The sequence below is a fragment of the Tiliqua scincoides genome, chromosome 8 (genome assembly GCF_035046505.1).
Source record: "Tiliqua scincoides isolate rTilSci1 chromosome 8, rTilSci1.hap2, whole genome shotgun sequence".
Taxonomy (NCBI): domain Eukaryota; kingdom Metazoa; phylum Chordata; class Lepidosauria; order Squamata; family Scincidae; genus Tiliqua; species Tiliqua scincoides.
The window spans coordinates 53,694,796-53,710,181 of NC_089828.1; the positions used below are offsets into that span (position 1 = coordinate 53,694,796).

The 15,386-nt window shown below is 46.2% G+C and overlaps 1 protein-coding gene across 4 annotated transcripts in view; it reads right to left on the reverse strand.

Annotated features, from left to right (window-relative positions):
* NF1 (neurofibromin 1) overlaps positions 1-15,386 on the reverse strand; it is a 177,285-nt gene that overhangs the window by 32,967 nt on the left and 128,932 nt on the right. For all 4 annotated transcript variants that reach the window (XM_066634972.1, XM_066634973.1, XM_066634971.1 and 1 more), the window contains 7 exons: positions 13,900-14,093; positions 11,444-11,584; positions 9,329-9,608; positions 3,335-3,549; positions 2,127-2,188; positions 1,633-1,747; positions 87-188 (listed from right to left, as the gene is read on the reverse strand). In XM_066634972.1, the coding sequence (XP_066491069.1) occupies positions 87-188; positions 1,633-1,747; positions 2,127-2,188; positions 3,335-3,549; positions 9,329-9,608; positions 11,444-11,584; positions 13,900-14,093 (1,109 nt within the window). The remainder of the gene's footprint in view (positions 1-86; positions 189-1,632; positions 1,748-2,126; positions 2,189-3,334; positions 3,550-9,328; positions 9,609-11,443; positions 11,585-13,899; positions 14,094-15,386) is intronic.

The following is a 15,386-nucleotide window of genomic DNA, read 5'->3' on the forward strand; positions in this document are numbered from 1 at the left end:
AAAAGGTTCTTAAGGGAGTACAGAAGATGCCCCTCTCTGCTCCAAGCCAACTCTCCTGCAGGCAGTTGGGGGCAGGGGCTGATTACCTTATTAAGAAGTGGCTGCAACTTAGTCAGTGCGATGACTGTGGCTTCTATCAGAACTTGGCTGTTGTAGCTGTCTGGACCTTTCAAGCAGCTCTCAAGACCCTGTTTGCAAAAAAGGGAGAGGGGAAAAAAGTATTTAGCTTGGGATTGCAAGGCACAGATTCCAACCCCCCCTTCCCCACAAGCTCCAGTCCCTAAAAGCAGGTTGCCTCTCTCTTTTTTGCTTTCCTTTCTGGACAGCTCCCTTGTCTTCCCACCCGCCTCATCAAGTCAGTCTGGAATCGAGCAATCCTGTATTGCCACTGATGTTTCTCCTCACAGGCAACGCACCGTGAAGCATGTCTAAACTTTGAGGGGGACATCTGCCAGGAGCCTGTACTGGCCACAGCCCCACAGCATGCACCCACAGCACTTCAGGGAGCTGACTCCTGCCCTTCAAACTCCTCACATTTACGGCAGGAAACCTTCAGGGATATGTGGGCACAGACCCTGCAAAACCCACCATTGCTCCACAACATGTGAAGAGAAAACAGGAGTTTTGTTTTACTGCATATATCCTTTCATAGAAGAGGAAGGGGGGGGGGCATTTGTGACTTCCTGTACTGTTGGAGGCAGGGCACAAACAAAGGCTGGCTCTTCCCTGAGTGAGAGGTATCCACAGCCCAGGACTGGAATGGCAGGAGCTATGAACAACCTCTATAGGACCTAAAGAACTAACATATGAGAACAGATTACTGTGCCTCATGCAACCACCCGGGTTTCCAGATACCTCAGATAAAAGCATGGCCTGCTCCCCAGGAAGCCCTACTTATCAATTCACACATTGCCTACAGTTTGAGCTGAACCTGTAAGTGCGGTCGGTGGAATGCCCCTTTCTTCTTCTGAGGAGGTCTATGGCGAGATAAAATTCCTGTTTTCTCTGTAAGAAGAATTGGGAATTTCCTGACCTCTGGGATTTGACAGAGCTTATCTGCAAGAAAGGTGGGAGCCGGACAGGCTCCAACTCCCCTTATAACACTCTCTAATGCAGTCTCTGACCAAAGGCTGTCTCAGCAAATGAATCTTGAAGCATTTGGTGAAGGTCTGTAGTGATGCCCAGGTGGGAAGAGGGAGGGGAAGACCAACCTAGGCCAACCAGGTTATGAGCTGAGACGAATGGAACTCAGCTCACACCCTGCTTGTCCAAAGCGAGGCAGGGTAAGACTGGGGCATAGATGCCCCTCACTCAGGCAGGAGTCAGCCTTTATTTCTGCCCAGCCTCTATGGGACGGGCACTCTCAGAAGTCAGGAATGGTCCTCTTCTTCTTACAGAGAACCTGAGATCGTAAGCCCTTTAGGCTCACAGCATCTGGATAGCTCTCCAGAACGGTTTAACTGTAGAAATTCCGTCCATGTTTAAATCAGAATGAAATTCAGTGGGTCAGGGCTCAGGACATCCCTGAAGTGCCAGGGCCCCTCAGTGACTACTGTGACAACCTGCAAGACAACTAAGTGAAAATGAAAGTTACAAGGAAGGAAAAAAACAACAAAAAACAGGGATACAAACCTTGCTAAGAATCCGGATGATTTGCTTTATTTGCCCATGGGACACCCGCTTGCTAATGCAACCAAAGACAACAAGGGCCCTTGGTTGGAGAGATGGATTATACTGGAATGCAAACCTGAAGAGGAAGAAATTACAGTGCATTAAACAGACTTTTACTGGAATCCGTGCCTTTTCTGAGATGCTTTTGGCACAACCCCTTAATGCTGGATAACTTCCTGTAACTAAGTCTAAGAACATGTAACTGCAATAATCATATATTCTTCCCCTACTCCCTGACTCCATTTTTCTTTCTCTCCCTTCTTTTATGCCATTTTCTCAACTGTAAGCCCCTTGGGGCAGGAACCTCTCATACTTTGTAAAGCATCAAGTATGTGGATAGATCATGATCCTCATAACAGAATCTGCCACGTCAAAGGAGATGGTGCGAAGCAGCAGCAAATAAGACACAGGTGCAACACAGACCACAAGCTCATGGTTTAGGCAACACAACCTACTTTTGAGCGAGTTCCGTCCACTGGTCGAGCCACTTGCAAGTTGGAATATCTCTCATGCACGCCTACAGAAAAATTCAAAAGCAGAACTGTCTGAGCAGTTACTATTATTCAAGTAAAAGCATTATTAAAGATAGCACTGCTATCTCATAGCATTAGCATTAAAGATAGCACTGCACAAAGTTTTTAACAAATTTTAAGTTTGAATATGGGTAGCTGTGATTCGCTCAATCTACAGTGAACAAACCAGGAGCAGCTCTCATCTCCCTGCACCATCAAGGTTTGTTCCCACGTCTGAACAAGGCCTTAGATTCCCAATCACAACTGGTACTCCAGATGTACTGACAAACCATGGTTTGTGTAGTCTCGCTCTTCTCCTACAGCAGGGCTTTTCAAACTGGGGTGCCGCGACGTCCCAGCCTGCGGGCCCTGGCCCCTGCCCCCTTAAGGGGTAGGGGCAGCCTAGAGGCAGGGAGGAGGCCTAGAGGCGGGGAGGAGGCCTAGAGGCGGGGAAAGGCAGCGGCGCGATCCTCAGGATCGCACCGCTCAGGGGGGCTGCAGGGCCTTGGGAACACGTACCCAACCCCCTGTAGCCTCCCAGGGGTGCAGGGAGCCCAGCACAACCTGCAGCAGGGCTCCCGCAGCAGTGAAAGTAGATGTGGAGTGATTGCGCTCCACTTCCGAAGGCGGGGCGCGATCGCTCTGTATCTACTTGCCCTGCTGCGGGAGCCCTGCTGCAGGTCGTGCCGGGCTCCCCGCACCCCGGGGAGGCTGCAAGGGCTTGGGTACGTGTTCCCAAGGCCCTGCAGCCCTCCTGAGCGGTGCAATCCTGAGGATCGCGCCGCTGCCTTTCCCCGCCCCTGCTGCCTCGACCCTCCCGCCCACACAAGAACTTAGTGGCTCTCAAACTCTCCCAGAGAGTTTGAGAACCACTTTCCTACAGTGTCTTCCTGGAGTGGAACAAGATACAAACCTTAGTTTGCCAGTTCAAATGTCCACCACAGGCACAGTGTGTCCAAACTGTGGCCCGAAAACCAGTAGAAACCATGGTTTCAGATCCTGACTTGGTGAGCTCTTGTAAGCTACAGTTTGCTGAACAGTGTCAGTTCATACATCTCAACAAATGATGGTCAATCACTGCCCAATCAATGGAAATTAAACTGACTAAAGATTGTGGCTTGTGCATTCATGATTTGCCTTGCATGCTATACCTCCATTATCTCCAGAAGAGCTTCTGTAACTGTTTCCAGGGATGTCAATGCAAATGTCTCTCGCTCATAGGAGCCGGGAGAAAATGACCGGTCTCGATAACTGGATCGGAACGCAATGACAGCTGCTGACTTCACTTTGCTTATTCCAAACAGCAGGTAGAACTTGGGTAGCGAGAACTCTGTTAAGCTCAGTCTCAAAACCTGTTTGGTTTCCTCTGTTAAAGAAAGTAAAAAAAAAACACTGACTCAACTTTTTTATACAAACCCATCCCCACTCCCTTAAAACTAAAATGTGTTTCACAAATGACATACTCATTTTACTCAATACTCAAGGACTCATTTTAAGTTATGATCAATTGTTATGAAAACAATTACAATGTTTTTTCCTGGTCCTGTGTCCAAGAATTCCTACAGCCAACAGCTTCCCCTCTTTCAACCTGCCTGCCCCTGGGTTCACTGCAGCTCACTGATACACCCTCTCTCCCCCAATATCATGCACTCAATATCCATCCTTGCTCCAAGGGCTGGTGGTTATATCCTGGCCCATGGCCGAATAGGTTTCTCAGTCTTTCAGGGTGAACTTTCCACAAAGTCACAGAGGTGCACAGGACTGAGTGTTGGGCTAGACTGTGAAGACTCAAGTTCTACTTCCCACTGTGCCCTGAATCTCACTAGGTAACTCCGGGCCAGTAACTCATTCTTATTCTAACTTACCTTCCAAGGATGGTATGGGGATAAGCTGAGGAGGCAGTTGCCTGTGGAAGGAACCACATGACGGCTGAAGCTTTGAGACCTTATCCAAAGGTATCTACTCTATGGCTTAACTGATTTGGGGCGAGAATAGATGTTTCTGAGAAGGGTTTGCTCTCTGCTCTAGTACCAAGACCAGAACAGCCACTGACATCATTGAGGGAAGAAGACAGTTTCATCAAGCCTCTTCCTGAGAAGATTCTAAATGTCATCGAACCTCCGTGTGGCCCTCCAAAGCAGAAGGTGGCCACTGGCTCTAGGGAAGATTTGCATGGAAAAGTTCAAACCCATTGAGAATGAAAAACAACTTTATTCGAGTGTTTTTATATGCCTCCTTGAAGAGACGTACACCTGCCTACTTGGTGGAAAGGTGGGATGTAATAATAATAATAATAACTTTATTTCTACCCCGCCTTTCTCCCCGAAGGGACTCATCTGTCCAAACATTGTACACCACCCCAAATGTACACCACCCCAAAATAAAACAATAGGCAACTGAGCTCTTCTGCAAAGCTGAGTCCTCGGTTTTGCTACATTTGCCAGTCTCCACCATTTCTGACAGAGGGGCACTTCCTAATGTCTGAGGTATAAAAAGTGAAGCTTTTTATACTTTGGGACATATTGCGACAACCATCTTTACACCCATTCATACAAAACATATTGCCATTATGCCCATTAACCACCTACTAATCAGAGGCATAAGTTCAGGGTGCATTATACCTTTTCTGGTCATGCTAAAGTAAATTTATGGTTAATAAACCAGAACTGATTGATAGGTCAAAGCATTTACTGCATCATTTAACTCGCCTGTGGCAGACCTGTCAAATTTGGGGCTGTGTCACAGAACATTAGCTTTAAACCTTTCCTGTATAGACTTACTGATAATTTGTAACATATAGTATGTAATTTTCTAGACAACAGTTTTAATCCTGCCGGGCTCCAGAGTGTTATACTGAATTAAAGAAAAACACACACCACTAAAAGGAAGATCACGCAAGGTGTCACCCTCACTGGTCTTTCCCAGTTGTAAAAACAGCCAAATGGGAAACAGTCTGCTAGTTAAGCAAACAGGCGTGGTCCCATCATGAGGCCAATTGAGAAGTTTACCTGAGGGGGAGACTGGCACCTCAGCACTATTAGCATAAGAAGTATAATAATGAGTGCCCCAAGGGATGTGCATGTTCCTTCTTGGGCAGAGTTTGGGGGCAACATCCTGCATGCTTGGAGCTCCATTGTCCACCATGGGCACCTGGCCTCACAGGTAGCCTGGAGCTAAAAGATCTACAAGAGAAGCTGACCCAGGTGAGAGATAGGGACTAACAGATATAGCCAGCTAGCTTTATTATTTTATTGCTGATATGTTTCTTAGATGTTTATGCCTCTAGCATTTGCTGCCTGTCATGGATATGTACAGTTCAGGCCTAGTAGCATTGCAAGGCCTGAACCAAGCTAAAACAGTAACACAGAAGGGGCTTGCAAGGGGCTTGCAGTCCTAGCTGTAAGGATTTACAACTCAATGGAAGGTGATTATGTAGCACCTAGGCAGCCAGAAAGACGCCCATCAAGGATGGAATGCAGCTGCAGATCTCCAGGGGGGAGGGAAGAGCTGAGAGGGGAGCTTCCAGCCCCACTTCCAGAGGACAAGGTCTTTGTTCCTTGTCTCTTGGTGAGAGAGGTGGTGGGTGCACATCCTGCCCCGCCAGGACCATGTGGCCATAGGTAACTGGCCTGAGGATCTACAAAAGAAGCTGACCCAGGTGAGGGTGAGGAAATAATAGAGTTAGCCAGTTAGCTGTGTTGTTTTATGCTGTTATGTTTCCTAGAAGTTTTATGCCTCTAGCATTTGCTGCCTTTGTAACTTTGTGTAACCCTATGTATTTAATAAAGTAAAAATCTTTTTACCATGTTGGTTCATTGTCTGTTGGGGGCAAAGGTTCAGAATCCTGCCTAGCTGTTCAGCAAGCTACCAAAATTCCTCATTGTGGACTAGTAACTTGAGGACTGAGACTTTAAGTAAAGAAAGTGCTCAGTGCCTACAAGGGATGTAGTTAAGCCTAGAGGGTCTCGGTTCCCTGGACTGAGGCACTGGCTCTTACAGGGTGGTGGCAGTACTACCGAACAGGGATCTTTGAGGGCTCTAGGGTTCAGAACCAACAACTCTGAGCACCCCAAACCCTGGGAGTGAGACCAAGTGTACGATACTGCCTTACTGTAACTTTATGTAACCTTATGTACACTAAGTTTAGTTTTATGTAAACTAAAATCTCTTTTACTAAGTTGTTTCATTGCCTGTTGGGGACAAAGGTTCAGAATCCTGCCTAGCCGTTCAGCAAGCTACCAAGTGCTCACTGAGGTCTAGTAACTTGAGGACTGAAGCTTTAATTGGAGAAAGAGCTCAGTGCCTGCAAGATAGAGTTAAGCCTAGAGGATCTCAGTGTCCCTGGACTGAGGCACTGGCACATACAGGGTGAGGCACTACTGGACAGGGGGGCTTGAGGGTTTTAGGGTTCAAGAACCAAGAACTCTGAGCACCCCAAACCCCCCTAAGTTTGCGACACCACTGTACTCAATCCTGTTACAAAAATAGCCAATTTCTCTTCAAAATAATTATTTAGATAATCAACCTTTAGATGCTCTAAGGATATTTCGACATCTGGGTCTGTGGGAACATTAGAGTATCTTGTCTGAACATTTACCTACCCTTAGAATGAAAGAAGAGGCCACGTTTTTAAATCTGAAAGCATCAATAGAATAGAATTTCAAAATCTCATATTATTGGTCTCTAGGGAATAGAGTGCCCCACAGAAGTATTGTTTCTGTTTCCTTATGAAAAAATAAAAAGTGGAAGATTGAGGGGATTATAATAGTTGGCAAGCCATTGCTTATTGGGATGATAACCCGAAAGAGCAGGGCTGTGGAGTCAGTACACAAAACCTCCAACTCCATGATCTGACTCCACACAAAATTACTTCCAAGGCTGACTCCCTATTCAGGGCTGCAAAGTTGGAGTTGGCACTGGAAGCAGTTTGGGTGAAGTTGGAGGTACTGTGTACTGGGTACTCCACAGCCCCAATGATGACTAAAGAAAAACCTCTGTCGTCCAAGGCAGCGTGCTTCTGAATCCCCAATTCGGTGGACAAACAATAGCAGGATGGTGACTGCCTTTATTTCCTGCTTCTCAAAGCATCTGGTCAGCTACCATGGGAAAGAGATACTGGGCTAGGTGAGTTTTCTGGATCCAGCCAGGATCTTATATAATGAGTGTAGGAGAGAGCCAGAAGGACGTCTGGGGATGGGAGGAAGAGGCTGAAAGCAAAATGCCTTGGGTCACACCAGAACAGAAGGGGAAGCATATGGAAAAAAGATTCTTGTGGAAGAGAAATATTCCCATCAGCAGAAGCATAGCCTTCCATCACAAAGCCGCACTGGTCTCTAATTTGCAGACTGCAGGACTCACAACAGGAGATTTAGAGGCTGATTAACTGCTTCACAGTTTTCCGTAGCTATTGATCTCACCCGCCACATAGGAGCAGTAAACTGTTTTTATTTTTAAAAACACAATGGCAACATCGTTTTGTCCTAATTTACAGTCATAACAGGCAGTAAATTTGGTTCCACCTTACTACACCGTACAGCCCTGGGCAAGCTCGGATTAATCTTTACATTCTTCAGACCTCGTTCCCCAGCTCTAAATGCTGCACTAAAATCTCACTCTACTAAAAAACACAGAATATACATCACCCAACCCAAAAGGAAGGGTTCTATTCTGCATTTACAAAAAATATCAGAGCAGAGGGAGGGGGTGAGGAGGGGCAGGAGTCGACTATAGGGGCAGATTTAAAGGTCAAAGTGTGCTCACCCAATATGGAACACAGTATCTATTGGCTGTCCTGCGATTTGAATACACATATTGTATTTAAAATGCGGAGGAATATTTTGCTTGCCTTAAGCAGCTTCAAAGGACTTACACATAAAGGTCTGACCTACCATGCAGGTCACGATTCAAGGGAATTGCGCAATCACCAGTTGCATTAAATTTTTAAAGCATGAAAAGTGGATTAAAAAGATCTTTCATCTCTGATGTATTTATTCACCATTATTAAAAATATTTACATATTGCTTTTCAACAAAGAAAGTTCCCAAAGCTGCTATTACAGCCTCATTAAACCACTGCGACGCGGGGTGTGTGATGCTGCCTTTGAAGACTGCTTGGAAACAGCAGCTAGACCTAGCAACAGCAAGTTGTACATGTCAACTACAATACAGACCCCGAATAAAGTTCATGTACAGCCCAGAGCAGCGTTTCTCAACCAGTGGTACTCGAGATGATGTCTGGTGGCATGGGCAGGACCCCCAGGCCCCTACCATCTGGCAGGGAGACCAGCAACGCAACACGACAAGTAGCAGGAGGAGGTTTGGCTTGGTGGGCAGAGCTCCAGTATGTGCTTTTTGTGCTCTCGAGAAAGCCCTCCCATCCTCCCCAAGCCTTTTACTGATATTTGTCTTGTTGCTTCTGGCGTCCCAATCCAGAAGTAACTAGCAATGACATTATCGCCAGTTACTTCCAATGGTACTTCCAATAGGTCAACCATGCAAAGCAGTACATCAGGGTCAAACACTGAGAAACACTGGTCTAAAGGCTTGTTTCTCAACAGGAAGCTTGTGGCTCAGCTAAGGAGCATGAACCTCTTGCCTGAGATATCACTATTGCTCCTACTGACCAAGAATATGGTACTAGCAGCCCCTGCTAAACCACAAGGCTGTAAATGATGGTTGGAGAAGAAACCTCTCTGATCTAGACCTAAAAGACACCAAGGCTAAGTGTCACCAAGACCATCTCTGCTTTCTCAAGCTTAGTCCCCTCCTCACCTAACTTAGGTGAGAACCACCATTAACTGCCCTGTAAGCAGGTGGTGGAGGAGAAGAAAAGGATGCCAGTAAGGAGGAAAAAAACCCTTCTGTTAAGGATTTGTAAACCTTATTGATTTTTGTAAGCCACTCTGGATGGCTTGTCAGCTGATGAGTGGAGTGCAAATGTTAAAAACAAATCAATAAATAGATTATTAGATTTAGAGCACTTTGGTTACTTTTGAGGGGGCAGCAAAAGACCCAGACTAGAGGAGATTCGCTGGACTGATGCTGAAACCCTGGTACCATTTTCATCTGCCCCTGGATTAGCTGCTGGAAAAGCAAGGCACAGGCAATCAAATTCAAGTCAATAAAACTGTCTTGTAAAGAACTTACCACTAAAGTGGAGTTGTGAACAAGTGCACAGAGAATGAATGATGTTGATGACCAGGCCATGGGTGGAAGCTCTAAGGGAGAGAGGACCGGTGGCCACCAAGAGAGTCACTACATGGAAGAGGTAGGGGAGATGGGCAGCCACATCGAGCGAATTGTTAAAGGAGAGCATTAGCATGTAACGCGCTAGAATGGCAATGTCATCCCACATCAGGTGCTGCTCTAGTGTAGGCGTTGGAGACAGACAGGTCTTGTCGATGATTTTGCACATCCTTCCAATTACCTGAAAGGGAGCAACCAAATAGACCTTTTAGTTAAGAGACCACTAGCCCCAGAACAACAAGGAGGAAGCAGTATCACCATTTTACTTGAGGCACAGGGTGTTCTTGAGGTGCAGAGGAGTGAGCATCTTCAAGTCAAGCAAAATGAAAGTCTGAAACTCCTCAAAGTCAGCGGCATTGCAGGGAGAGAGACGTGTTTTGATGCAGTTGTTCTCAAAAACATTCATCTGTTTAAGATTCATCTCTCTGTTCCTGCTGTTAAACGTGGAAAACAAGCCCCAAGATCGGGATCAGCCCATTCGTGATGCTGCCAGAAGCAGCAAAGGTGAATGCCTGCCTTGGTTGGCCCGCCTGCCTCTACTGCCCCCTTCTGCTCCCTCCCAATTCCCAGAATTCTAGAAGAAAAAGGGGAACAGAGTAAAAGAAGGAGAAGAGGATGCAGGAGAGGAGAATGGCGGTCTGCAGTCAGAGACATTCTAGCACATCATTCTCTTTTCCAGTGCACTTTCTCTTCCATTTCATTTCTCTCTCTTCAAATCCAGGGATTGGGGAGGAAAAGGAGTGGCGGAGACTGATGCACCACCAGATAAGAGATGGTGATAACATTTAGTATGTCAGTTCAGGTGCTGGGAGATCTTGGGCCCAGCCCTGTTGAAGACTTCTTTGAGGTGCCAATTCTCTCCTCCTTTGCAAACCTCTCCTCAAAACCGACCTCTTCCTGGAAACCTTTGTCTTAACCCCTTCAGCCACCAACAGGTGTCCCTGCAAAAAGGAGTGGGTTGTGCAATATGCTGCTGTGAAGCGAGCTCTGTTTCCCTCCTTATCTTCACTCTTCAACTGAACACACGCACAGCCCTCCGGATGAAAGCTTCCCTGACTTCCCATGCTTCAGGCAGGCTGGCTGTTTTATTTTCCAAAATACTTGCATAGTTAGCTACTCAAACACATCTTTTTAAAATGCTAAAAACTGTTCCAGGGAGGAGAAAGAGTGGCTTTGTGACTGACACAAATGCTAGCCAATCAATGTACAAATGCAACTTCTGCTCAGCCTGGAAAAGGAAGTTTCACCCTTATGAGCAGGTGATACTCACATTAGAAATGTGCTAGGTGTATTTCCAGGGCAGGCTCATCACTGAAATTATGTACATTTGCACACAGTCTTCAGCTGAGACACAGAACAACTCAGATCTCCAACTGAGACACAGCCTAACATGACTCAATAGCTCAGGGTCAGGTTGTGGAGTTCCCACAGAGGCCAACCACATGCCTTCAGCCAACAGCATGCTGGACTAGATGGACTTTTGGTCTGATCCTGCAGGGCTCCTCTTATGTCCTTATTCGCCATGAGAGCTCAATGGAAACACCATGTTCAATGACTTATACCTCTGAATACCAGCTGCTTGGAGGTCGGGAAGGAACAACACGGGAGGGTTTCAACTCCACTGGTGGTCTGTCTGGGGGCATCTGGGTGGCCACTGAGGGAAAACAGGTGCTAGACTGGATGGACCCATCTTTGTCTCATCCAGCAGGGGAACTCTTATGTTTTTATTTCCTTTACATGCAATATCCTGTCAACATAAACCAAATAACTCACTCCGAGTCATATTGTGCCATCTGTGTGGGAGTGACCAGCATGCAATCCATTGCCTCATTGAAACAACTCAGAGAAAGAGCACAAAGTGCCCCTTACGTGCAGCTTGTGGCTGCATCTGCAGAATTCTATTGCTGGAGGGGAGAGGGCAAAAGAGATGAACCCAAGTGCTGTTTACATAAGGGAAGAGAGTGTCCCAGTGCTGAACTTAACCGAAAAAGGAAGTAAAGAAAGAGAAGCACTTACTTTACTGGAAACCAGTTTGACGTTTCCAGAAGCCAGAGCTACAGCCGTGTCTGCCATAACCTCAGCCTTGATGGACCCCAACCCTCCCGTGGCACTGGTTTTGATAAAACTGTCCAGCACTACATCAAGCAGATCTGTTATCTGTTGGAAAAGACAAGAAGCCATGCACACCTTTTAGCATCAGAACTGCAGAACTGCTCAAACATATTTCAGCAGAAATAGGGAATCTGAGAGGTTTTATTATCCCCAAGTGAATGTGCCCAGCACTGACTGGTTCCCACCAATAACAGCAACAGATCTTCAGGAGCTACCTTCATGTTGAAATGGTGTATGGAAAAGCATAAGGAGAAGCAGAAGCTCAGCAGAGGAGCACCTCCTTTGCATACAGAAGGCCCCAGTTCCAATCTTTGGCAACTCCAGCCTCAAAAAAAACACCTCAGGGAACAGAGTTTAGAAAAATCTCTGCCTGAGACCTTGGACAGCTGCTCTCAGAGCAGCTAGATGGAGCAGCTGGTCCCTCTAGCCAGTAGAGATGGAGCAGCAGCAGCTCCATCAGAGAATATAGGATGGGTCTGTAGTACAGGTCCAGAGCACCTGGTTTGCACACAGAATTCCACGTTCAATCCAGAGCAGCAGCTCTCCTGTATGAATGATGTCTTTAGAGTGGAAAGCTCTTAACTGTGATGTGGTGCCAAGCAATTTTAGGTGAATAATAAATCCTTCATTCCATCTGACAAAAGGCATTCAAGGCAACTGCCAATAAGATACTTTTTTTTTTTTTTTAACATCCTGATGACTGCTTAAAGGCTTGAGGTGAGGGTGTAATGATGGAAAATTGTCCACTCCCTGACTGAGGCAGCCAGGAGCTCCTGGTTCTTTCAGGGATGGTTTATGAAAGCTCAGGAGAGGCAATGATGGAAAATGGTCACTTCTCAAAAGCTATTTCTGGTAATGCCTGAGGGTTCAAGTTTCCAGAGGATGCATCTTTGGTCCTCCAGTGGCTACAACACTGCTCTTTGCAGCCACATATCACATTCACCTACCCTTAAATCCCTTCTGTGGACAGAACCTAAGCAGAGGTGAAGAAATACTTGAAGTTCAGCAAATGCCCACCTGCCTCTGCAAGAGACGGCATGCTTCACTAACCACACCTTCAAATCCCTGTTTTTTTAAAAAGAAAAACTAAACCAAAACAAATATCCAGTTCAGAACCAAACGAGCAAACTGAAGGGCTTCAACACATTAAGAAACCTGCCTCGGCGGTCTCAGCTTGCATAGTTCGTCTCGACAGCAGGGCTGAAGGTTTCTGACTGACACAATTGATGATTCACAATACCAAAGATGGCATTTCCTGAGCTTCAAGCTCCAGTCGTTGCCATGGAGGTGCTCAAGGAAGGCAAGAGCTTAATACTGAGCTATTCTCTCTCCCAGTTCTGACTCCTCAGTGACCATTCTACCTTGCCACGATAGACACCTTGAAAGTGACAGTATGTGAATGGCCTTGTTTTCCTCCACTCTCCACATCCTGGAGCTCACTGCAGGAGTAGGCACATTGCATGCAGAAGTACCCTGGCAGCAACCCCAGGCAGGTCGGGAAAGACCCACCTGAGACCCTGGACAACTGCTGCCAGGCAGGCTAATGGGGCCAAAAGTCTGATTTATACAAGCAACTTCATACCTTTGTTTTCCCCTTTTGTATTATTGTAAGCAAGTAGGCAGGGCCTGCCTTATATTTTTATCTCCGTCCTTCAGCTTACAGAACAGTTTATGTAAAATTAAACAATAGAAAATCTTTACAACAGAAAAAGACTGGCTAGGGCAGTGTTTCTCAAACTGTGGGTTGGGAACCACTAGGTGGGTCACGAGCCCATTTCAGGTGGGTCCCCATTCATTTCAATATTTTATTTTTAATATAATAGACGATGCTCCCATGGGATGTGACTGCATTTGGGGAAATGTTACAGACCTGTACTTTGAACAGGTTGCTACGTATACTACTTTTAACAATGATAGTCAATGGGACTTACTCCTGGGTAAGTGTGGGTAGGATTGCAGCCTAGGATTGTTACAAATTTTCCTGCTTGATGATGTCACTTCTGGTCATGGCATCACTTGCGGTGGGTCCTGACAGATTCTCATTCCAAAAAGTGGGTCCTGATGCTAAATGTGTGAGAACCACTAGGCTAGGGAGATGTGATTGCTGGCTTCTTTTCTCCTCCTCCAAGCTTAAAGAGACATCAGTAGGTGGAGGTGGCAGGGGTGGTACAGTGCTTAGAAAATAGTTGGTGTTTTTAAAAAACACCATAACAATGAAGGAAAACACCTGAAATTCACATGTATTTGTGAAACCACCAAAATAGGAAATCCAATTGCTTCCTATGCTAACGTTTCAATGACTTAAGCAGCAGATAATGTTGCTTCTTGCATGAACAGGCAAACTGCTAAAGTATCAATACCTGTCCCAAGCTCCCCCAGATCTTGGCTTGAATGGAAGGGTACATCTGTTTCTCGTTTATGGTCATTGTGATAAGCTTATCGAGAATCGCAGTGACTCGCTGGCGCTTGGCGTCGTCATTGTGTTTGCAGAAGCGAACCAGATTCAACAGCCAAGGGGTCATGTATTCCAGGCAGAGGTGTTTTAGCTCAATACCTGAAATGGAAACATTATAGTTAAGGTGTATCAAAAGGCTGACGGCTGCCTCTTCCTTGGTATGGGCAGAGTTTTGTGCAATCATATACATCTTTGTGATCCTAAAGTGAAGCCTAGGTTTCCTGCAAGAGAGCAAAGTGAGGATTACTGGGATCCAGGATCCAAAGAACTGTGAAAAACGGGCCGGTGTGACTAAGGAAGCTTTAGAGTTGTTTCTCTTGAACTGCAGTCTCTTTACCCCTATACTATATGGGGCACATTTCTGTTTTCGCCAGGGGACTTTCAAAAGCAGTTTGTGGTACAATGAGGAGGGAAAGGGGAGGATGTCTATTGTTCAAAGAATAATTCAAAAATTAAATTGGGCAAATGCATGCTGTTTGTATAAGCTCAAATGGATATCTGGATCTTGACCAAAGAAGGGGACACCTTCATGAAGAAAAGCAAACTCATGCACCATAGATACGGTTCCATAAATATTAGCATGTCTGAGAGTACCCTTCAGACTTTACCACTCGCGCGCTAAGTCTGTAAAACAAGGTCAGGAAGCAGGATATCTTCAGGATTGCAACACAACTGGGGAATCTGCTTGGTTATGAATGTTGGCAAGCATTCTCCCCACTCCTCTCCCCAGTCTGATTTGAACCGGCTCAGAATTAGTCAAGCTAAAAAAAAACACACAACACTTCTGTTCGTTGCAAGACAATTAGAGTCAAACTGGACTCCAATCACTCCCCCGTTGGTCGCCCACAGACGTCACTTCCACTTCACCCAGCGAGCCAAAATGGTGCATGGAAAACTAAAGCACCTGCCCGTTGAAGAAACTGCTGCAGGAAAGGCAAAAATCTGCATGCTACCCCTGGCATTTGGACAGAGAGCCATCAGGGAGTGCAATATGTCTCTGATGTACGCAGTGACACATGGCGCTCACACGGGACCTTACAAGATAAGAGGCAAAGACATTTTGGTCAAATGGAGGCAGTGATGGTCTGCAAGTGAAACTAGTCAAACTTTATCACCTCCAACGACTCTTCTGCAGCGGTGGCTGTGGTACCCTTGCTAGAAGCCACTAGCTTAACACATGGTGTTCTGCAAAGGGGCATTGTGAAGGGGGGAAAAAAGGACAGACCCTAGTCCAAGTGCTGCTACCACTGGGTGAGTTCGACTCCCCTTGGGGGAAAAAAAATTGTTGAAATGAATGCGGGCATTTTGGTTCAGCTGTGTTGAAGCCTTCCTTCTACATATAAACCAGCCTCCACAATGTCAGGCATTCTGCTGGTATGCAAGCGGTATTAT